Source organism: Vidua chalybeata, chromosome 1 (assembly GCF_026979565.1).
Source record: "Vidua chalybeata isolate OUT-0048 chromosome 1, bVidCha1 merged haplotype, whole genome shotgun sequence".
Classification (NCBI taxonomy): Eukaryota; Metazoa; Chordata; class Aves; order Passeriformes; family Viduidae; genus Vidua; species Vidua chalybeata.
In genome coordinates this window covers 147,859,162-147,882,450 of record NC_071530.1, presented here as the reverse complement: position 1 = coordinate 147,882,450, position 23,289 = coordinate 147,859,162, and the positions used below count along the sequence as shown (strand labels likewise).

The 23,289-nt window shown below is 41.1% G+C and overlaps 1 protein-coding gene across 1 annotated transcript in view; it reads left to right on the top strand.

The window, feature by feature from the left end:
* Positions 1-23,289, top strand: part of COL22A1 (collagen type XXII alpha 1 chain) — a 198,468-nt gene that overhangs the window by 37,057 nt on the left and 138,122 nt on the right. The window contains exons 3-4 of the mRNA XM_053944725.1: positions 14,307-14,418; positions 21,218-21,341. Coding sequence (XP_053800700.1) covers positions 14,307-14,418; positions 21,218-21,341 — 236 coding nt within the window. The remainder of the gene's footprint in view (positions 1-14,306; positions 14,419-21,217; positions 21,342-23,289) is intronic.

The window sequence follows — 23,289 nt, the reverse complement described above, 5'->3', positions numbered from 1 at the left end:
CTTTTGTTGAGTACTGCATTGAAAGTCACTGCTAAAGTGAAAAAAGGTAGAGATAAATAAATGTAAGTGAGACAGAAACTGCCTGGCAGGGAGACAATAATGAAGTTTCTGGGAAAGGAATAATGAGTTAAAGTGTGTGCAGTGATGAAGTCCTTCAGGGTCTAGTTTTAGGTCTAATCTCCCCTGTGAGTTTCCACTCTATGGATCGGGATCAATGGCTTCAAAACTCAGGGATTTTTTTCCAACTAACTTGGTCAGTTTAAAAGGCCTGTTTTGGTAGGTATGGATCAATATCAGGACTATAAACTATAAACTCCTCCTGTGGGAACTGACGGGGTCTTAGTCAGCAAATGTTTGTATATCTACAGTCCTGTAGAGCTGGACAAGGTAGAGAAGGGAAGAATTCCTGAGACTGGACAGGGCTTTTGGTTGCTGCTCATCTAGAAAAGTTTGCTCAGACCTCCTTAGTTCAGGAAAGATCGATTCAGCCTTGAGGAGTTCTTAGTGTGTTCAGGAGCCAGAGAGAGGCAATTAAAATCCTGTGTTTGGTTAATCTTGCAGTGTGCAGGTGGAAAGGGGAGATAATATTGCTCTCTGCTAATAAATCAGGAGAACAGCAGGAGGGAGATAGGGGAACCACTCAAGCTGAAGGACAAAGGCAGCAATAGGAAATGACTATCAGCTATTTAAGACATATATTCAAGACATCAGAAGAAGGCTTGAAGCTGTCAGAGATATGAAGCACTGGGACAAGAGGTGAAGTAGTACTAATGGAGACAAAGAAATGGTGATGGATAGTCCTGAGTCCTCTCAGAGCAGAGGTTTGTACTCTCTGACTCTCTGGTCTCAAAGCATTTAAATAAGAAATCTCCAGCTGTAGCATTCAGGAAGGGTTGCATGAGCAAGAATATATAGGCAGCTTTACTACTGAGAAAATTTTGTCAGTGAAGTGAAGCAGCATCTGCTTAACAGTACATAACATGTGAATTCAGAATATAACACTGAATATGTTGCTGAATGCATTAGAAATAAACAGGGAATTTTGGAAGAAAGCAAGGAATCTGCTTAGAATATCACTTTTTCTTCCAGGAAGTCTGATATTTTAAACTAATGTTTAATAATGGTTTAAACAAAATCCTTAGAGCATTCTTGTGGGCACTATGTTTCAAATGGGTTTTTTGGAAGAGAAATACAGACAAAAGAGGGTTTAACTCATCTGCCCTAAAATGCTCAATAACACCCCGTCCCCCCTTTTTGTATTTAATACCTCTTATTATGCTGAATTGTCATTTTCATTCCATCAGCATTTAAGAAAGGGTCACGACCAAACAGGAAAACACAATGATAATATTTTGCATACTGCAGATGTGACCTTTGTGTATTTTTAGGAAGCATAATATTGCATCAAAGCTACATATGTATGTTATTTAAAATGAATTATACTTGAGGTTTTAAGACTTCACATTTGAGTTATTTGTATTTTAGACTAGACCTGCTGGATATGGGATTTGGTTGCAGAAATCTGGATGATCCCTAGAATTAAGAATGAGCTGAGCTCTAGTCCTGAACATTACCAGAGGAGAGAATACTCCTCAACAGACACTGGCTTCTGCTTTCAGGAGACTCTGCCATGGAAGTAAAGAAAGGCCTGAAGTGATTTCCACAGAGTGCTAAGAAAAATAAACCCTGGGGAAGGACAATTCCAGCCAGCACATGGCATTAAACATCCCACACTGGATGGTGTTAATGAGGCAAGGGAGGAACATGAAAGCCCTGACTTTAACTCCTAAGTAGTGACACAGTTGTGTGTGTGAACAACAGCAGAAACTGCATTATGGGCTGTACCACACATTGACCTCAGCCTCCAACTCTCTTCTCTGACTCCAAAACCTCCATGTGAAAATGACCAAAATTCCAAAACATTTATGACCTGTGTGTTTCTCTGTGACTCTATAAAGGGTGTTTGGGCATTTTATGAGGAAGGCACTGGTTGTAAAACTAGTCCCCTACAATTACAGACTGCAGTGGCTGTGTTTAGCTGTCAGTGTGTCTCCAGTTCCTGTGGTTTGCAGCACAGGGTTCACATTCCAGAGATGCCAGTGACTCTCTAGCTAATTACAATATCCCTGGGACTATTTATATTTGTCCACTAAAGCACATGGTAGCATGAGAGAACTGGAGTGTCCAGGCTGCTGGACCTGCAGGATGAGAGCATTCGACTGATGTCCTCCTGGGGAAAAAAAGTGTATTTGTGGTGCCTGTGTGACAGGCATTGTGCCCTCCCTTTACACTTGGCAGTCTCCTTGGGAAGCCCCCAAGGTGCCAGTGAATAGTCCATGAAGAGCTGCAGAGATTTGTGAGGGATCACTGCCTTGGGACAGGGGATGCAGAGACAGAGCGGTCACCAGCAGAGACTGCCCATGTGCAGTGCTGGTGGAGCTGGCTCTTGGTGCAGACACCACCACTCTCCTCTCCATCCTCGGAGTTATGCACACACAGGCAGGACTGAAGCAGCTGTGACATTTGGGAGAGAGAGGCAGAAGGATGAAGCTTTGCTGTGCCGTGGCACAGTCGCTTTGCTCTTGTGTTTTTCAGTGACCCATCACTAGGCAGTGCTAATGGGATAGGGCTCAGGGTTTCTTATTTCCTCCTCCCCCCCACAGTTTCTCTAGGAAGTCCCCCAGAAAATGTGAAACTGGTCTGAGCTGAACTTGAAACTGAGTTCCTGACCTACAGACATCTGGCAATATTGGATATAACTCCTGAGAAGCAAGCAGGGAAAAGAACAGCTGACCTGTAACTGTAGTCACAGGAGTGTCTCATGCCAGGTAACAAGTGACCAGAGGAAATGCCTCAAGTTGTGCCAGGGGAAGTTTTGTTTGGGTATTAGGGAAAATATCTTCACTGATAGGATGATCAAGCATTGGAACAGGCTGACCAGGGAACTGGTGGAATTGTCACCCCTGGAAAGATTCTAAAGGCATGTAGATGTGGCATGTGGGGACATGGCTTAGTGATGAACCTGGCAGTGTTAGGTTAATGATTGGACTAAATCTTAGAGATCTTTTCAACCTTAATAATTCTGTGATTCTACCATTCTACTGTGCAATAGTTAATCTCAACACTCTGGCCTAGATCACTGCATTTAAAAGGTCTTTGAAGTTTTTCAGAGATTGAAAAATGGTTCACTTGTGTTCAAAGGCTGGATATTTTAATATCCAGTAACTCTAAAAAAACACAACAGGTCAAGCAGTCCAATAATTACCAATAAATAATTTGTGGTTCTAAGCATAGCCACTGCAGTCCTGTGGGCTGGCTGTAAACTGTGCATGCCCAGTGTCCAGACCCACCAGTTATCCAACATGGGAACCTTGGCTTCTTTAGGGTTTGTGTGCCAAGGAATTTCCCTTCTACAGGAAACTGAAGAATTGGTGAGTGAAAAATGCACAGTCACCCCAACAGGGAGTGGGGAGTCACCAAAGTGTGTATTGGGATTAGGAGCCTGGAAATACTGGAGCTTCCTCTAAAGTATGCACAACCAGGGTGACACCAACAGAGCTGGGGTGAGTTCTCTGAATTAGATAAAAGCATGTTTTAAATTAATCATTTTCTTAATATTGTCAGAGATGTAGCTGTTACACAAAGACCATGGATCTCAGTGGATTCCTGACACTGTGAATCATCTGATAACATCAGGTCTGTGCTGGAGCAGGTAGCCTGGCTGAGCTTCTCAAAAATGACAGGAAATATAGAGAAGGAAAGCTTAACTTACTTTAAAATGTGCTTCTGCAGGAAGTAAACTGGTAACAGCAGAGCAGTCCCTGTGAAAACCTTTCTCTGGTTTGAGTCCCGGCAGTGACAAATTCTGACATCTGCATTCACAAAGAAGGTTTAGCAAGAGTTAATCATGCACATGGAAGTGATTCTTTGACTGGTAGTATTTGCTTTCTCCCAGAAGTGAAACAATCTAGGTAGTTTTCTTATTCCAGTGCATTTGAGATTGATGAAAAGGAAATAAATTCAATTTTGACTGTTCATAGCCCAAGAAGCAACTAATCCTTTGGCTATAAAAAGACTAATAGGTTGTCTAACTGTGATATACTTTTAGATATTTTTCAGTCCAAATATTTTAAATTAATTCTCCTTCAGAAACCATCCCATGGACTTTTTCATCAGTGCAAGCTTTCGGGTTATTGTGGACACATAAGAGGAAGAAGGCATATATAGAATCTGAGCAAAATATTCCTAATTCTTGGAGTTAAATTAGTCTGTCTGATGAGAATTGTCTCTGATGACAGCAGTGCACAGGTTTTGGGGTAGGTCTAATCTGTTTTGTACTGGTCACCTGGCATAAGCAACCTTGACAGTCTCCTAAAGAGTAGTCCCTACCTGCTTTCATGTTACGCCTTGTTCACCACACCTAAAATTAATGGGAATATTTTTATTTTCATGAACAGCTTATTGGTGGAGTTTTCTTACAGCCCAGGCAGCATTACAGGGAGAATCTAGCAGGTCTTAATAAGATGCTTTTCCTTAAATATATTTTCTTACCTTAAAAGTAATACTAAAAATAAAAAGTAATTGCTTGTACTGAGGTCCTCCCCTTCCCACTGCTATCCCAAGGGATGACTTTCCACATGTGCCATTTCATGGTTTTCTGGAGGAACACAGAGCACCTTGACACCTGAGGAACTCAAAAGAGGCTTTCAAAATAGAGGAACTAATTAAAACCAGAACCTAATTCAAATAGTCTCAGGTAATTCAGCTGGTACAAGCCTATCTGGCACACAAAGGACATCAAAGGAGTAATGAACTCCTGTTTAATCTTGTAAATCACTGGAGCAGGAAGGAGCTGAAAGAGGGCCTGTGGCACCAAGCCGAGCGTCCATTACTGAGAAAATGGAGATGACTTCAACACAAGAAAAGCCTTCAGTAATGAGCCAAAGAGTTCAGTGTCAAAACCAGCTTTCAGTGTTGTTCAATATGCCACTTGCAACTGTTTGAAAACTGAAGAGGCAGAAGGGTAAGAGAGAAGCAGGGGACAGATGTAGATAAACAGAAAAATTCACCACACAAAGCGGTGTGTTATTAACATGGGATCAGGTGTTGAAAGGTGCTGCCTCAGAGGCAGCTGCTGTATACATTAATTTATTTCCTGTTTTTACAGCACGCTGGGGGTTAGATTACAACAGTCTTTACACAAGGTGGGGTGGCTAGGATTGTGTATTCACTTACTTGCTTCTTTTTTTTAATTCTCTCTCCTATATTTGGCATAATGTTCTTACTGGTTTATATTTGTTTTATCTTTCCTGAAGTGTTATCTTTTCTTTCTTGTGCAAAGATACCAAGTGCTGTATTTTTCCCCTCTGTTTTGGCTGAAACTTTAGACTGATGTTTTTGAAAGAATAGCCCCATATTTCAGTTCAATGACTGAAATACCTGTTCACCTGTCTCACTGCCTCTGGAAGATTGCTCCTTTTTGAAGTATAACTCCATTGTATACCTCAAGTAACGTTTCTGCTCCTCATAATCCCAAATGTGGATTGGTGCTCCAGCTGACATCAAACTCCTTTTTGTGATCTGCATGGGACTCTTGTGTCTTGTTCCTTTCCTGTGGCCAAGGAAAAGTAGAAATTGTGTCTTCCAGTACTGTGAAGGAGAGTAAGCAAACCAGGAACAGTAAACCAAAAGCCTGAGTGGTGGCATCATGTAGCAGGGGTAAATCTGATATATAAATTTTGTAAAACTGAGACCATCTAAAATGCGCTCTAAGCCACCTTATTGAGTATGACCTAGAAGGTACTAGGCTTGCTGGAAGATACCTCTTTCATGCTGGGGTAAGACCTGTTCCATCTGCTTTAGCAAAACCGCATCATTAGCTTAAGCTCTTAGCTGCTCTCCCTACTGGAATGTGGGGATCTGGTGAGAAGAAAGTTGGGTCAGCATGAAGTGTTGCTTGAATCCCAGCTGGAACATCAGTGGAAAAAAAGGTTAATAGCTAGAATCTCTTTAAAGCACTCTTGAGACCTTTAATCTATGGACTCTGGAAAGTTTTATAGTTCCAAAATTTCCTTGCAAGTTTCTTGTAAAATTTAGCTAACTAATTTTTTAAGTGACCTGTTCAACCCATTTAGTCACCACTGCAGTGCTTCATGCAGGGCTTGTGGGCAGCCAATAAATCTCTGGTTTGTTCCTCCAGAGATGCAGTCTTTAATGTTTTGGGGGTAAGTCAGGGAACCACTGCTGACTGATGATGATGAATCAATCTGCTGGGAGAGCTGAATTACCCATGCAAAAATAAGCTGCTTCTTTTTCCATCTTTGCTTGAGAGGTAGAATACAGTGAAATAAACAGGGCAAGAAGACAGAACTCTTATTCTTTGTAAGCCTTTGGAAGTAATTTTTTCTGATAGCCGGAGATAGTTGGAAAAAAAATTTGTACAAACATTTGCAATGGCACAGGTCTAAGCAGTGTGAGCTGCAAGACTCATGCACCTCCTCTTGTGCAATGCGTTTGACACTGTGCTGCATGACATGCGTGTCCCTAAATTGGAGAGACATGGATTGGACAGATGGAATTGGATGGGTTGGCATTCAAACTGTCATGGTCAGTGGCTCGATGTCCAAGTGGAAACCAGTGGTGAGTGGCGTTCCTTGGGGTTGGTATTGGGGCTGACCCTGTTTGACATTCTTGTAGTGACACGGACAGTGGGATTGAGGCATCCTCAGCTTTGTTTGCCGAGCACACCAAGCTGTGAGTGCAGTCACACACTGGAAGGAAGGGACCTGGAGAGGCTGGAGAGGTGGGGCTGAACCTCACGAAGTTCAGCCAAGTACAAGGTCCTGTGCGTGAATCAGGGCAAGCTCAAGACCAAATCCAGGCAGAGAATGTATTGATTGCAGCCCTTTAGGAGAAGGACTTGGGGGTGCTGGTGGATGAGAAGCTCAACATGTCTTGGCCATGAGCACTTGCAGCCCAAAAGGCCAGTCGTGTGCTGGGCTGCATCCAAAGCCCTCTGGCAGCAGGTTGAGGGAGGGGATTTTGCTCCTCGATTCCATCCTCGTGGGACCCCATCTGGAGTGCTGCATCCAGCTCTGGGGTACCCAACAGAAGAAGGACATGGAACTGTTGGAGAAAGTCCAGAGGAGGCCATAAAGATGTTCAGAGGGCTGGAACATCTCTGCTGTGAAGACAGGCTGAGAAATCTGGGGATGTTCAGTCAGGAGAAGGGACAGGGCCAGGGACACTTTCTTACAACCTTCAGTACTTAAAGAGGGCCGAGAAGAAAGCTGGAGAGAGACATTGAAAAATGCTTGTGGCAATCAGACAGGGGGAAGTGGCTTCAAACAAGAAGAAAGTAGGCTTAGATTAGATGTAGTCGAAGATCTTTTGAGGTGGATATTTCAGTGCAATCTTAAAAATGTGCCTAAAATCTGGTACTTGCTCAGCTCTTGTCAGGATTTCTTTTCCTGTGAAGGAAGAAATGTCAGGAAGAGCAAAAATACTGTAGCAGATAATGGCTTCTGTAACAATAACAGCAACACATGCTGAATAAAGTAAATGGTCTCTCCTTTGGGATTCGGACTCTTCTACTCCAGCCCTGAATTGAACCACGTCTTGGCTGTCCAGAAATAGCTACTTTCAGCATAGAGCACTGTGGAAGACAAGGATGCCAAATGTTTAGATACAGGAGGAAAAAAATAACCTCATCTACACTCTACCTTGCATGAATGATTGCTAAACCTATGACATTAAATACAGCATGTAACCTTAATTTATGCCATGACAGCTTATTTTTTCCTAATTTTTTAGGTTATACATTAGAACAGAAATGAACTAAGCTAACAAAAACAAGGGCTCCTTACAGTGGCAATAACCTTGCAGACTACACTGGAGGAGTTAAAAGGTTCACTGAGGGCATACAGGCTCTTCCCTTTGGGCACAGGAAATCTGTGAAAACTTAACTTTCAAGAGTGCAGAGATGTTAGACAAGTTCATGTATTTGCTGAAAGCCTCCCAGGTGTTACTGTTTTCCATAGGAATTCATACACTGAATAAAGTTCAGTGCCATTGACCATCCTCCAGTAAAAGTAGCATGAGCTATTTTATCAGAGGCTGCACAGATTGCTGTTTTCAGAAGTGTCAGTGAAGCAGCAGGTGATGACAACTCCCCTGATCGTGGCCATTGGTGGCACTTCATCAATGCATAGACAAGGCTGATAATTCAGCTGGGAGTTTTAACAACAGCAGAGGATGGAGCATTTCCTGCAAAAGCTGCTTTGTTTGATATTAGTGCTCATGGCTGGCAATCCACTGTAGTAAATAAATTCCAGACACCACACTCGAGGCTGTGATGTCCAGTGCCTTTCCTGATCCCTTTCTCAACCACTTTTCACATTCCTCTCCAGGTTGTTGTCTCACCAAAAACTTTTACAATTAGAAGTAGCCCAGTTGTTCCTCATGTGGGTGTTATCTTGGGATCCTTGGGAACACAAAGTGAGAGACTTTTTTCAGAAAGCTGTTTTTGGCAAAACGAGAGGTCAATGACTCTGTCCTGCTTTGAGAAGCCTTTCCAAATGTGGTCACTGCTGTGTTTTCTGGCTATTAGAAGTTACATTTTTTGCTCTCTTTTTCTGTTTTTTTTGTGGGTTTTTTTGCCCTGAAGACAGGAGAGTCAGGAAAATCTCAACATGCACAACAGCTTCCACCATGCTGCCCATCTAAGATCCTTAATGGAGCCAGGAAAAATACAGCCCATATTCAGAGCAACCAACCCCTTTAGTTAGGTCTTCAGATAAAAATCTTGAAATAAACGTTGTAGGATCACAGAATGAGTACAGAGCTGTTGGATCACCCTTTGGCCATGCTTTCAGGTGTTGGGTGCACTGTGGACATTTGTCCTGTAAAAGAGAATCTGGCTGCATGTTGCAGTTAGATGATGTATCACTTGTCCAGTGCCAAGTTTTGCCATCTTCTCCCTGCAACAGAAATATCTGGGTGTGTTTTCTGATTCTGGAAAACAGGCTGCTTCCTGTAAGGGGGTCATAACTCTCAAGAAGTGAGACATTAGGCTGATTTGATCAGCAGAGCAGTGCATAAGAAATTACTTTTCAAGCCAAGTATGCTGTTACAAATCTGAGCTTCTCTTTCAGCTGACTGTTTTAATTTTAATATGGACTAGGGTCTGCTGGCTTTCAGGAGATGTAATCATGTTAGAGGGTTTCAGTGGCCACATATTGTTTTAGAAGGTCTAATGAAGTAAGAGGCTTAAGATCAAAGAGCATCTTATTAAATGCCATGTTTATGGCATTACTGATTAAGCAGTTTATGAGCCATTTGGGAAACCACACCTGCCCTGCTATACAAAAAGCCATCTTTTAAATCAAAGCAGCTAAGAACAGGAAAATCCTATCTTTCACCCTGTGCTTGGACATGGTGCAAGAGGTAACAGCATCTTTGCTCTTGCTAATTTAGGCAGGTCTGTTCTTTTCCATTCACTTGTAGAGAAGACTAGGAAGTTACATGTGGCATCTCATTTTCCATATGCTACTGAAAATATGGTGCCTCCTTGGTGATGGGAAAACCAAAGAAGAGATTACTTCTGCTGTAACTCCAGCAGAGAAATGCTGTGTGACACATTTAACTCTTTGGGGAAAGATCTCATTAAGCAGTTTTTACTGTACTGTTAGTGAACAAACACTGCTGGGTGAAATGTCCTGGTCAGGTGTTGCAGAAATGATCACAGCATTTCTTATTTTTTACATTAATATTGTAATTCAAGGCTAAAAGGTCAAAATTAAAACTTCCATGCTGTCTCCCTCACAATCCCTGTTCCTTTCCTAAAGTCAAGGGAACATAATCCACGCAAAGGGCTTCCAGGCACACAAAGTAAACAAAATGACAGTAATAATAGTAGTAATATTAGTACTAACAGTAGTAATACTACTAGTAGTTGTAATAGTGATGATAATAATATATTTGCTTGTCTTTCAGCTGAAACAGTCATAGAGGTTCCCTTAATTCACAAATTCATTTGGAGGTTTGCCAAGGTGTGTTTGCTTCTTTGTGTGTTCCACTTGGGTAATCTGCCTTGAGTACTTTCTCAGCTCAAACAATAATATTTTAGGTTTGTTTCTTTCTTTGTTCTTCAGAAGAGATTTTGAAAATCATAGCTGGTTAATCAAGCTGAATTTAAAAATCTGCAACCTTTACGCATTTCTGATGGTAAACAAAGCAATGTGAATGTAAGTTATTTGGGATTTGTTAACATTTTTGTCCTCTTTACCTCTGCTTTACTCCCTGCACAAAATGGATAGCATTCCCTGTAAGCAGAATATATCTTAGACAACTTCAGTAAAAATTCCTGTCTGTATGAGCTCCCTTTTTGCTGAAAGGAAGGAGGCACTCCAGGCAGGGGTTCAGCCTGTCTTCAAGACGAGTTGTCTTAATAACTCCTAAATTTCTCTGCTGACTCACAAGGAAACTGAGGAAACCTGCATCCATCATATGGCTCCTTTTCAGACAGCTAAAATTAGGTGAGATGCATCTCATTCTTGGCAGAGTTCTTAATTTTTTAGTGTATGGCCTGATGACAAAATTTTGTAATTTTCTTGAAATCTTCCAATAAAAAGTGTCCCTTACCTTTAAGGGCTTTGGTTGTAAATAGAGTATCCAAGAGTGGAGGTTATCTCACCAGCTGGGCAATATTTAAATTTGGCACAGAATAAATTAATAGTGTGATTAAAGTAAAAAAACCTTTGCTTTTGAGTGTGACACACCTAAGGACTTAACTTTTCCCTGGATCTACATTTAATTTTTCAAAGAGCCATCCTCATTCACCAATTAATTAAAAATAGAGAAAGCAATTTACCAATCCATAGTCATAGACTATGAATTTGCCAATCCATAGTCTGAATAAAAGAAAAAAAAAACCCTATTATGATTTACTTTTGTACTTTATCCAATCCTAAATGTAAATGGGATTATGTTGTAATGACTTATTTTCATTACACCAAATTCTGTTTGCAAAGTAGTTTTGATAGCCATGTTTATGTTTCATGGTGTTATATAGGCTTTTAAAAGTGCATTTTCATAGGAAATTCAGGAAAAAAAGAAGAGATTGATTGAATCTGATGCTTGTTTCCACTGGAAAAGCATACCAGTGTGCACAGCTTCAGAGTTGCTCATGATGTGAACGTTCATTTAAGTTGTCAGAGATAACAAGAGCAGCTTTGGGTCTGAGCTAATGATGGGAAAACTTGGCAGGAACTTCTTGTCACTGTACCTTGCACTTGTGCATTTTTAGCAAGGGAGCTTTACAAGACCCGTGAAGTGAGCAGGATTTCACAGCTTGGAGCCTCTGGTGACTGGACATAAGGATGTCACCTGGGCAGCATTTCAGCCTTCTCCATCCACAGCTCCTCTCCTGTGAATGATTAACAATTTCCTTGCCCAGTCAGAGTGATCTCCTCCTGCCAGCAGCACTCAATTACTTCCCTCAGCTCCTGTGGCTGCTGTGGATGAGGGATATGTACTGCGTGGTGGAATGAGCTCTATGGAAAAATCACGGAGCTGTTTGTGACAGCCAGGAGGGAGCTCTCATGTTCTGGTGGGGTCTGTTTACCCTGATTTACAGCTGCAATCGTGGCTGATTGCAGTGTGTCAGAGGGGTGTATCACTGGAGTTGCTGCAGAGGTGATTATGAGGTGCAGCCATGAGGCCCTGGAGCACTTTAACTGCTTTATTTGCCTTCCCAAATGCCCAGTAATAGCTGAAAATAGAGTGGACAAAAAGGAAAAGTTGTTGACAGCCAGGAAAGTTACTGTGATACTAAAGGGCTCAACTTGGCACCAGACAGCCATTTCTGTCTTTGCAAACAATTAAGATTATATTTCCTCAGAAAAAGTAATTTCTTCAGAAAAAAGTCCAGAAAATTATGGAAGCTTTACATTTTATTTGCTGTTTGCTATTTTGATTTGCCTAGGTACTGGCCCACACAGGTTTTTGCAACTATTTATTCATATAAATGTGAAGAATAATATCATTAGGTTGGTGCCTTTTCCTGTTGAAGTTGTTTTCAAGCTCTGCAGTGCCTTTCAGCCTGAAAGGTTGAGGAGGACGACTAAGAAACCCAAGAATCTTCAGGCTTAATTTAATCACATAAAAATGCTTATCTATCCTAGAAAAGTTTTAAGAGCTCACTAACTGAACAAAGTTTAAAGAAGTGCCATAGTTTAAAAGCAATTTATCCAAATAAGCTACACTTAGGTCACCAGATTTGTGTGCTGGAATTACAAAACCAGGAGTTAATGTGTGTAATTGTGCATGTGTGAGGGGGAAATAATGTTGGAATAGCCTGAATAAAATTAAAACACATATTCTCTGCTCAGTTGCTCACAACCTGCCTTTTACAGTGCCTTTGCCTCTAACTCCACAGTGTGTTTGGTTCTGGGAGTGGCTGATAGTTTGGATTTGCACCCTGTGGAGCCAGATTGGAGCTAAAAGCAGGATGTTTGCATCCACACAGTTCTGCACCTCCAGGAACTGGATGCATTTGTGGCACCATTGTACCCCCACTGTCCCTCTCAGGGTTTAGCACCTGGGACTTCATGCCACAAAACTCTGTGTTCCTTATGGCTTGGGACCATATTGATTCTGGATAGCTGCATAGACTCAATTGTGGGTTAAGCTTTAAGTTTAAAATGGAACTAAATCTTTAGCTTAAGATTGAGCTAAAAATACCTTGTTAGAACAAAGTCAGAAGCTTTAGGCAACTGTCTTCCACCAAGATTAATACTCATGATAAATGGTAAATTGATTGGACTAAGTTGTATTAAAATTATATGAAAAGTGTATGTGGTCAGGTTTCCTGGATAAGGAGTTTTCAGTAAAGACCTGGACCATTGGAGTGGATGCACAGTGGAGGTCCATGAAAAAGATGAGAGGGCTGGAATACCTCTGCTGTGAAGAAATTTGGAGAAAGTTGGGGATGTTCAGCCTGAAGAAGCGAAGACTCCAGGGGGACTTTCTCATGGCCTTTCAATATATGAAAATGTCTTGCAAGAAAGAAACAGACCTTTTATCAAGGCCCATAGTGACAGGACAAGGGGCAACAGTTTAAAACTGAAAGAGGGTAGATTTAGATTGGAGATATAGAATTAAATTTTTACAATAAGAGTGGGCAGACACTAGGCCAGGTTGCCCAGAGAAGTTGTGGATGCCCCATTCCTGGAAGTGTTCAAGACCAGGCTGGATGGAGCCTTAAGAAACCGGATCTCGGGGAAGAATCCTTAAGAAACCTGATCTAGGATCATCCTGCCGGTGATCTCTGACCCGATCAGCAGCGGAGCAGCCAGGAATGGGTCAGAACAACAGCCTGGAGGATCCATGGGGCGCGCGGGGGAATGCTCCGGTCTCAGTAGCACCACGATGGTGCTGCAACATGGAGCTGCTCCAACATGGAGCAGCAACAGAGAAGAGACAGGTGCAACTGAAGTGTCAAAACTGAAGATATTTATTAAATAAATAAAAGGGGTGCAAAACAAAACATAACATTCTGCTTCAGATGACCCCACAGTGGGGTTGACGCAGATATACATGGTCTCTCATAGAAGGTTCTGGAAGCCTTCTGGCCAATCACGAGCTGTTGATCTGTATGGCCACTCCCAGTCAGTCCCAGATTCCTTTCACAGTGTCATCCGTTGTGACTTCTCTTCTCCCGAGACTCGGTGTTGGTACTGGGACATTGAAGCACTGACTGTTGGCTGTGTGGTCAGCTCTCAGCCCGTCCCCTCCAGGACAAGCTCTCACACCTGCCCATGGCAGAGGGGCTGGAACAAGATGATCTTTGAAGGTCTCTTCCCACCCAAAACATTCTGTGTTTTCTCTTACTCTATGAATAAATGTTTCAGTCTGCACCTGTGCATTTTTTCTGGGAGTTAATGAATTATGCAGCATCTTCAGGATGTTGTGTCACTGCAAAAAATAGCTACTGATTTCTGGAAAACTCTGCTCAAGCTTTTGACAGCTTGAATTTAAGCTTGGTTTTGAGTTTTTGGGCTGAGAGCATTAGATCATATCACATATCAGAATTTTGTTTGGCTTTTCCCAACAAGAACAAGACTCAGTTCTGAAGCGCTGTTTGTAGGCTAAGAGATTCATGTGAGTACAATTGGAGGCATGTCCAACTACCTGGTTAATGTATTTTATTTATATTTCTGTAATGCACAGGATTGATTAATGTATTTTATTAATTTATGTCTTTTTAATGTCTTTTATAATGATTAAAATATTTCTGTAACACATAGGATTTGACCTGATGGATTCATTCAGTGTGAAGCAGATTTTTGGAATGAAAGAAGATGGGATTCAGAGTGCCTATGTACGGCTTGGAAGCTTTCCTGTTGTTCAGAAAACTGAGTGAGTACTCTAGGTTTTCACTTTATTTTCATCTGAACCTCTGCCTTACATTATTTGGTTCCTCTAGGTTAACTTTGTAGTAGTTAACTGGTACCTACAGGTAAATTTCTGCTTTTGAGCAGCTGTTTCAGTTCAGCTGGCACAGAATATGCACAACGTGGTCAGGAGTCTCAGCAGGAACTACAGGCTCCATCCTGGCAGAATATGAGTTGTGTTTGGTGTAGCTCAGTGGTTCTGAGGAGCAGTATCAAGATATTCACAGAAGAACTTAGGGTTACATAAATAGCTTCTGAAGGGAATATTGAATATCTCACTCCCATTGAGATAGAAATTTACTAAAGACAAGAGACCACTAGTTGGTAGATGCTGTGACCAGTTAGCAAATATGGATTCTGGCCTATTAGAAGAATGAGCAGTTTTTAATCCTGTGTCAATATGGAGTCAGCCCTCAGAGTCTTTTAGGACCTAAGGCTGCCAGTTGTGTCACAGTTTATCACAAATGTTTCTTTGGATTGTCACTTGAGCCCTGCTAGCATTAGCCTTGAAAAGAGTGAGTGCATAATTTCACTGAGTAACTACAAGCCATAGATTGAATTGTCATCATTAACATTTTTGCAGTAAATTTCTCAGTGCTGGGTTGAACTTCAGCTTAAAAAAAAATCAATACTTCTTTTCTTTCTTATGGATGAGGGCTGTTATTTTTTATTCTGTTTTTAGCTCTTTTTCTCATCTCACTGCATTTTTGAGATTATCCTATGAATTACATTTGCTTGATTTTGCAATATTTTTTTTTCATCCTGGAACCAACAGGATTGATGTGCTCTTTTTCCCTCCCCCTCTTTCTCCATGTTAATACAATTTAAAAAAATATAAAAATATGATATAATGAGAGGAAAACTGTTTTCTCTAGAGTCCATAAATGATATCAAGTGTAAGGGTAAATAGAGTCATGATCAGCGATCTGATTCAATGCAGCCAGCTAAAGACATCTTAGGTTTGGGATATGTATAACTGGTCTGAGTGTGGATAGGAATAAACCATAAACCTTTTTCACTTGGATGGTAAGAAACCTATTTCATTTGTCTCACTGTGATCTCCGGGTTCTGGGTGATACTATGAAAAATTGAGCAATTCTTAGAGTATAAACAAGAACTGTCAAGTATGGGCTGATAACCTTCATATCACACAGCTCAGTAACCACTGCTGCTGTGTCTAGCCTTATTTTCCATAATTCAGTAGGTAGAAATGGAGTGAATGACAGTTTGAAAATCTGTGAAGCAAATGTAAGGGTGAGAAATCCAAGAACTGCAGTGTAGACAGGTAAAATTAAGAAGCAGCCAACAACTGAAGGGATCATTCTCCATAGGAACCTCTGGGAAATCAAAGCTTGGTAAAGGGTCTTTGAATAAGGGTCATGGTAGGCTGAAAGGCAGTGGCTACTTGACATCAAAAACCAACAGGGAAGAAAGGCGTGCTTTTAAGGATTAATCTAATTAACCACTGGACAAAATTAGCACAGATTACAGAGAGTTGTCCATTTGAATTCCTTTTTCAAAGTAAGGGTTGAAGAACTTTGTTGTTGTTGCTGTTTCTGATGTTGTTTTCTCAGAAAGACTGAAGGAGTGAAGCCAGACCAACCAGCTATGACGGCTTTCCATCTGCTCAGATTACACCAATTTATTTGTTGTTGCTGCTGCTCTTAAAATAAGCAGAATATTTTATCACCCAGGACAATTAGAAGTAAAACATCCCTAATCTGTAGATTGAAATGAAGAAAATTCCTTTTGAACAATTCTGAAATATGGAATTCAAGGAGGATTTTCACATTTTCAGCCTTTTGTATTGTAACTTTCACACTCCTATGATTTGGGAATGAACCCAGATGGATATAACCATGAAAGGTGTTTGCATATTTGGTTCATTTTAGCATTTGTATGCCAGGACTCTGAGATGCTGCATATAGGGTCATTGCTCACAGAAAATGAAATCTTGTAAAGCTGCACAAAACCGATAACTGGAATAATAAACCAAACAAAAACATCTGTCGTGGCTCACAGATAACCTCCAGCAAGGTTTAGCAACTGATAGCAGCATCTCATAATTAGATACAAAATCATTGACTGAGTAATATATGTAATTCACTTTATTATCTGCTTAAAGGATTTGTATTCTTTTATACAAGCAATAGTACTTTTACAAAGTGCCAGATTAGCTGTCTGGGAAATGTGCCTATTCATCTTCTGATCTGTAACCTACAACTATGAACTTTCTTCCTCTTTGTGTTGAGGCATCATCTGTGAGCAAACAAACCTAGCAGCCAGAGCTTGGCTTCAGTCAAGGACCTGATCACTGAGGGACTCACAGGGCTCTGTAGCTGTCTGAGGACTGGCCCCAGAATCTGGCTGGTGGTTTTTCCCACTCCTTATGTAACTGGGGCTGTCCTACTGCTTGTTCATGGCTCCTCAGTGGATCTTCTGGCCAAAACTCTGCTGCAGACTTTTGTTTTTGGATGCTCAGGCTTGTTTCTCATTACTGGTGTCTTGCCTAATGCCAAGATGTTGGCTCACCCTTTTGTTCTGTATCTCCTAGTTGTGACTCCAGGGCCATCCTGCTGGCCATGTCCATCCTCAGTTTTCTCTTGCCTGCTCTGGTTTCTCTCCCTGACTTGACCATGATCTTGGCTACTGTCTCACAGAATTACCTGATGCTTGGCCAAGGTTCTGGTCATCATCTATTTGCTCTTTATATTGGCACAGTGTTGTACCAATACAGAGTCTCAGGTTGTTAAGGGTATGATAACTTGGTGTGTTTTTCTGTGTCTCCTGATGTCAGCTTTGACTTCATTCACCTGCCTTAGGTTTCTCCGCGAGTTCCTGCCCTGGTCTCATCATTTGTCCCCTTCCAAGAGAAGAAATTGTACAAAAAGCCACCAAAAACTCCCACACTGAATGTGGAACCTGTTGAAAGCTTCCTATTTTTCTTACTTTTCCCAAACAACTATTTGATATTAAGAAGAGCAGAAAGAAAAAAACTTGTTCAGCTTAGAGAAGGGAAGACTCGGTGAGGGAGGATCTTACCCATATGTATAAATATCTGATGGGGAGGAAGGAAAGAAGACAGAGCCAGAATCTTCTTAGTCATATTCATTGACAGGACAAGAAGGAATGGGAACAATTTCAATCAACGAAATCTAAACACAAGAAAAGTCTTCTTTAGATGAGATGATCTCAAGAGATCCCTCAGTGTCTCCTATTTCTAACAAGGTAAAAAAGATAAGCATGGTGGAGGTGGAATGACTGAAGGCTTTTTTGGTCTTATAGAGAGTAAAGGACTGTAGGGAGAGCTGAGAAACACAGAAAAGACTGCAGCAAGCAAAGGAGAACAACTTGTTCACATGGCTTCTTATGGAAAAAAGTTGTTTTGGGAAAATTAAATGACAGCAAGTGAGATTTAGGACAGATTACTTCTTTTTTTACAGCATTCAGGACAGAGAAGGACAGGAAGAAATTACCTAGAGAGGATGTATCTATTCCATCATTGAGGTTTCTGAAGTAGAAGTCAAAAAGATGTCTGCCAAGGATGCATGAGACTCATCCTTCTATAGCCTTTTTATTTTCCATTCCCTTTTCTTTTTTTTTTTTTTTTTTTTTCCTACTGTCATTCTAAGAGCCTCTGGTGATGTGAAGCATGCTTAAATGAACTGGCTTCCCCAACTTGGTTTTGCAGATCTTATGGGTTACATTTCATATTAGCAGGCTTATCTGTTGTAAAATTGATCAAATTGCTCAAGTACATTAACTACACTCTACTTCACCAAATGTAAAAACCCTATTAAATGTTGTTGCATTCAGTGTCTGAAATCAGAACTGATAATATAATTTTTTCCATAGTGTTATTATAGATGTAGGATCTCATGCTTATTTTCACAGATGAAAGCTCTTATTGCAAATTAAAGCATGTGAGAAGGTCGCTATACATTGAAAACCAGCAATGGTTAAAACAGTTTTCTGCCTTCTTACTAATTTTTTTTTCTTGTAAAAGTTGTGATTCACCTGACCTTGTAGTTGAGTTAATTGACTCTTAGACTAACCTGCAGCACTGGGGGATTCTTTTGTCTGGGAATTTTATAAGAGCCTTTTTTGCAATCTATCCTGTTGTCAGAATTATAGACCAAGGAGCTGGCAGAATGCTCCCTGTAGGTACCAGGCAACCAGCAAAGTTCCACAATATCTATCATCAGTTCAATTCAGCCTTGTGTGAAAGAAGAACATAAAACATTTCTGGGGACAGCAACTCCTGCTCTTGGATCCCCAAGTAAAGCTGAACTTCTAGATGCAGAAAATTTTTAAGTAAGGAAATAAGTTAAAACTGCTAAACAAAGGTTTTGTTATTTATGTAGCAATGCAGCTCTGTAAAAGATACAGGGACAAATGACTTCAGAAACAGCTTTTATCACATCTTCAAAGCAAAGAGAGTGCCTTCAGATTTGCTTTTGGCATTAAACTTTTCTCTGTTGGGAACTTGCAGCTGGTTCCTCGGCAGCTTTAAAAACCAGTTGAGGATGGCAGGTAATGGGTCATTATGGCTTTCTGTCAGTTTGAATCTACCTGATGGGCTGTTTGTCAGCCTTGTGTGATGAGGTGTGGCCAGACTCACTGGGATGTTTAGGTGCCTAACTCCCAGTTATTTCTGTGGGTATTAAACATCTGAAAACCCTTTTTGAAATTAAGCTTGCATAATGATACTCCTGTTCCCAGCTCAGAGCTGTCCAGAACCATAAAATTGTTAATTCTGGAAAAGCCCTATAAGATCACTGACTGCAACTGTTATGCTACACTTCCATGTTCACCACTCAATTATGTCCTCAAGTGCCATATCCACACTTTTCTATGAATATTTCCAAGGATGGCAAATCCACCACTTACCTGGGTAGGCTTTTCCAATGCTTGACCACCTGGATAGTAAAGATTTTTTTCCTAATATCTAGTTTAAGGCAACCCTCCTTCCAGATCCTAGTTCTGTTCACTTCCAGGCGCTCCTTCTGGCCCTTCTTGTAGATTTGCTAACTTCCAGTCAACTGGGACATCTCTGGTTAAAAAATCTAGTACCAAGAAGTGAGACAGGCTTGTGCCCTCCTAAAGGAAGGATTACTTAAGGGAGCTAGTAGGAGCCTGGTTCAGTTTTCTTTTATGTTGGAAGGATTCAGAGAGTCTCTGTCTTCCCAGAGGGAAAACCAGCTTATAATGGTGCATATACTGCAAGAGTACTTTATACAGCAAAAGCCACCAGAAAAACCAGAAACCAGAGTGTTCTTAATTTATAACTTGTCTGAAAAGACAGGAGATTCAAAGCACAGATTAAAATATTATCAAGTATTTTGGCATTAGGAAAGACTGGATCTCAACCTTTGCTGCAACTGCAAAACAGTATTCTGGAAATTTAGAGGACTTTTTGCTTTTAATACAATTAAAGGCTTCTAGTTTTATGTGCCTTGGACTGTGCCAGTTTTTGCATAGTGATGGATTATGTTAATTATTCATTAGGACCACGTTTCATAGTTTGTTTTTCATTAATTGCTGCCATTAGGTTTTGTTTTGTATTGAGTGCTTATGCCTGACTGCTCAGATGTCCTGAAGCAAAGACATGATATTTATGCAGGGTTTATTTGGGAATGATCATAGGAGGAGGTTGGCTTGGGCATGAAGAACAATGTTAACTGTGACTCTTCAGGTGGGAAAAGAGATGGCTTAGAGGCATTACAAGCAAAGTTTGAAAAGTCATGGATGGCATAAAAGATAGAAAAAGAATAGGTTCATTGTGTTTTCCCTGATAAGAACTGAGTTAGGTCCTAAACAAAGAGCAGGAGGCTCATTATGCAATGGGCAGCACTGGGTGATTCCTTGTCAAGTGATGTTGTGAATGTCAGAAGTTTATCTGAGTTCAAGGGGAGGATGCAGAAGTCTGTATGAGATAAATCCATAAAAAGCTATTGATATAGAAATTGCATTTGTCTCTGAATTAGACACCTGGATTCCAAAGATCTGGAAGTATGAGAGAGATGTTTTTTCTGTTCATTCTCATTCTTAGGCATCCAGTAATGGCTAGTAACAAAAAAAAAAAAAAAAAAATAGGGATACTGGATTAGTTATTCCTTCTGTCCCATCCTGCATCCCCATGACAGGTTTTATGATAGAGAAAAACAGATTTTTGGTTACTTCATGTGTTTGCTTATGTGCAGGGGTTGTAGTGTCACACTGAGTAAATCTCTGCCTGATATGTTTTCAATGTTTGATTTGAGAAACTTCTGTTATCCGGGGCTGCCAGCTAAGGAACATCATCTTGGAAAGACATGAGCTGTAGTGCCTATTTTGGGGCAAACATTATAATATTTGTTGCTATAATTTGATACATTTAGAGGGTTTTGGGTGTTCCTGGCCATTCTCAGAAGTCACAAGTCTCCAGTAAATCTGGAACAGAACAGAATTATTTACAGGTTTCAGGAACTGAGGCATGAAGTGAAAAACAACCTTTTTAACATGATAGATACTCAACTGCAGATTTCCATTATATTTTAGCCAATTTGAGAGCTTCACTATTGGAATGATGAAAGGGCTCCATAAAGGCAGAACCTGGAGGGCACAAGCTCATGTTCGTCTCTCTTCAGGCTTCCAAATAAAGCAGATTTTTTAGGAACTATAATATTTTTAGAAAGCATTGCTGAGACATGGAGAGAGTTTTAGAAGTTTTGCTTTTCACTGCTAAGCCTGATACATTGCTCTCTTTCCCCTCTCTGTACCAGGGATGTATTTCCACAAGGCCTGCCTGATGAATATGCCTTTGTAACTACCTTCAAATTCCGGAAGGCTTCCAGGAAGGAAGACTGGTATATCTGGCAGATTATTGACAAATATGGCATACCACAGGTAAGAGGCTCTTTTACAGCCAGCAGGAACAGCCGTTTTTGTTTTTTTTTTGCCATGAGCCTGTTTTCTTGCCTTAACCTCCCACTCCTTTTTCTTGTGAACTGGCAAAAATCCTGTTACTTTTTCAGTGGATTTTGCTGCAAATAATTTACCTTTAATTCAAACCTCAAATAAATGTTTGTATATATACCTTGGTTCTTATTAGGATGCAATGAATGTGTTAGTTGGAAAGGGGGACAAAAAATGCCATCCTTGCTCTTGAAACTACTGTTGAGTTTTCAGTTGTTTTGTTCAGATAGTTCTGCTTAGGGAACAGGAAAATATTTTGCCTTTTCGGAAAAAGGTTGTCACATGGATGTACTACAGAGCAGTGAGTTATGTCAGGTTTTGCACAGCCTTCTAGGTGACTTGTAAATGCATTATGAGTTCCTGCTCTGGGTGTGGGTGTGACATCTGTTATAGTTCCAAAACCCTGAGTCCTGGCTGCTGCACAATTTTATTAAATAACTTTTTTTCAAGTACTCTCAGTTTCTCAGAAAAAAAATACTATAAGCAAGTAGTAAAGGGCTGTCTGTCCCACACAACATGTTCTTAGCAGCTTGATAGAGTTTAGGTTTTTGAGGGTGCTTGAGGAGGGAGTGATTTGGAGGGGCTGTGCATTTTTCTGCTCAGCACCAAATATAGTGGTGATGGCATTACACAGGACTCTAAAGTGGGCTGTCAGCATGGGCTCACATAGCTGTGTAATTCAGTATTGCTGCTTTGGGACTGGTATTTAAAAGGATTTTGGGAACTCTCAGTGAAGAATAGGTGCAGTCTGAAGAACTGGATAACTGGGTTTGAGACAGTGGTAAAAGGTTTATATGAAAGTTATTATCAGCTGCAGCTTTGTTAAATGAAATGTGATTTACTGTGCCACATGCATTCCTAGTTGCTGCAGAGTGAGAATGTGTCTATCACTCAGTATTTCTTGCAGAAAATTGAAAACTTGAACTGCTTAGTTATGAAGAGAGAAAAACACTCATTATTTCCAGTAATAATTTCAAAAGTTCCTTAAATTATGGTGCCAGAAGTGCCTTAGAGCCCCATGAGCCTCATTTCATATGGAGTTGGTCGTGGTTTGGCCGCTCCCTTGCAGACCTGCACAGCTCACAGATGCAGATGCTCCTGAGCCAGCACTGATCCAAACTGGCATTCCCAGCCAGCACAGTGCTCAGCTGCATGGAGAAGTTGGGTCAGATGTGGATTCAGCCTACCCTGGGCTCCTCACATCACTCACAGCACGGTGCCAAGGTGGCCCAAACTCTTCCCTGCTCTGCAGCTTGGGGACACACCATTCCTGGCTCTGCCTGCTCCATTCTCTGCTGCTTGCTGGTAACTGCCTGACTTTGGTAAAAGAAGGTACCAATTTGTAAATTAACTCAAAGTTGCATGTCTTCAAAAAACCTATTTTTGCCTGCTCTGTAGCTTGCAGTAGAGAGGATGGGGTGTAGTTTTCTGTTCAAAGCACCTGAAATAAAGTGTAGGCAGTGCCACAGCTCAGCAGACTGGTTTCATATGAGGTATTTTTCCATATCCCATGGGACAACTGAGGACATATGATGGAAGTAAAGAGCCTGCAGTGGAGGAAGAGGAGGAAGTGGAAGCAGTGGCGGAGTACATAAGGTAGAGGGATCCAAACCAGGTTTGGCTTTGAGGAGGTGCCTTTGGGGAGGTGCCCGTGACCTGCACTACCACCCAGCCATGGCAGCAAGGTGGCCTGTGCTGAAACCATGCCAAGGATTATACTCACAGGAGGAGGCTTTGGTTGGTCATGGGTCTGCCCCAAAGCTTGTGGAGCCCCATCTTATTTACCAGCACAAGTGTGAGCTCCCTTTCCATATCCTCCACAAAATTCCATCCTCTGCTCTTCGCTTTCTCACCACAGCCTGTGCCATCCCTGGCTTTG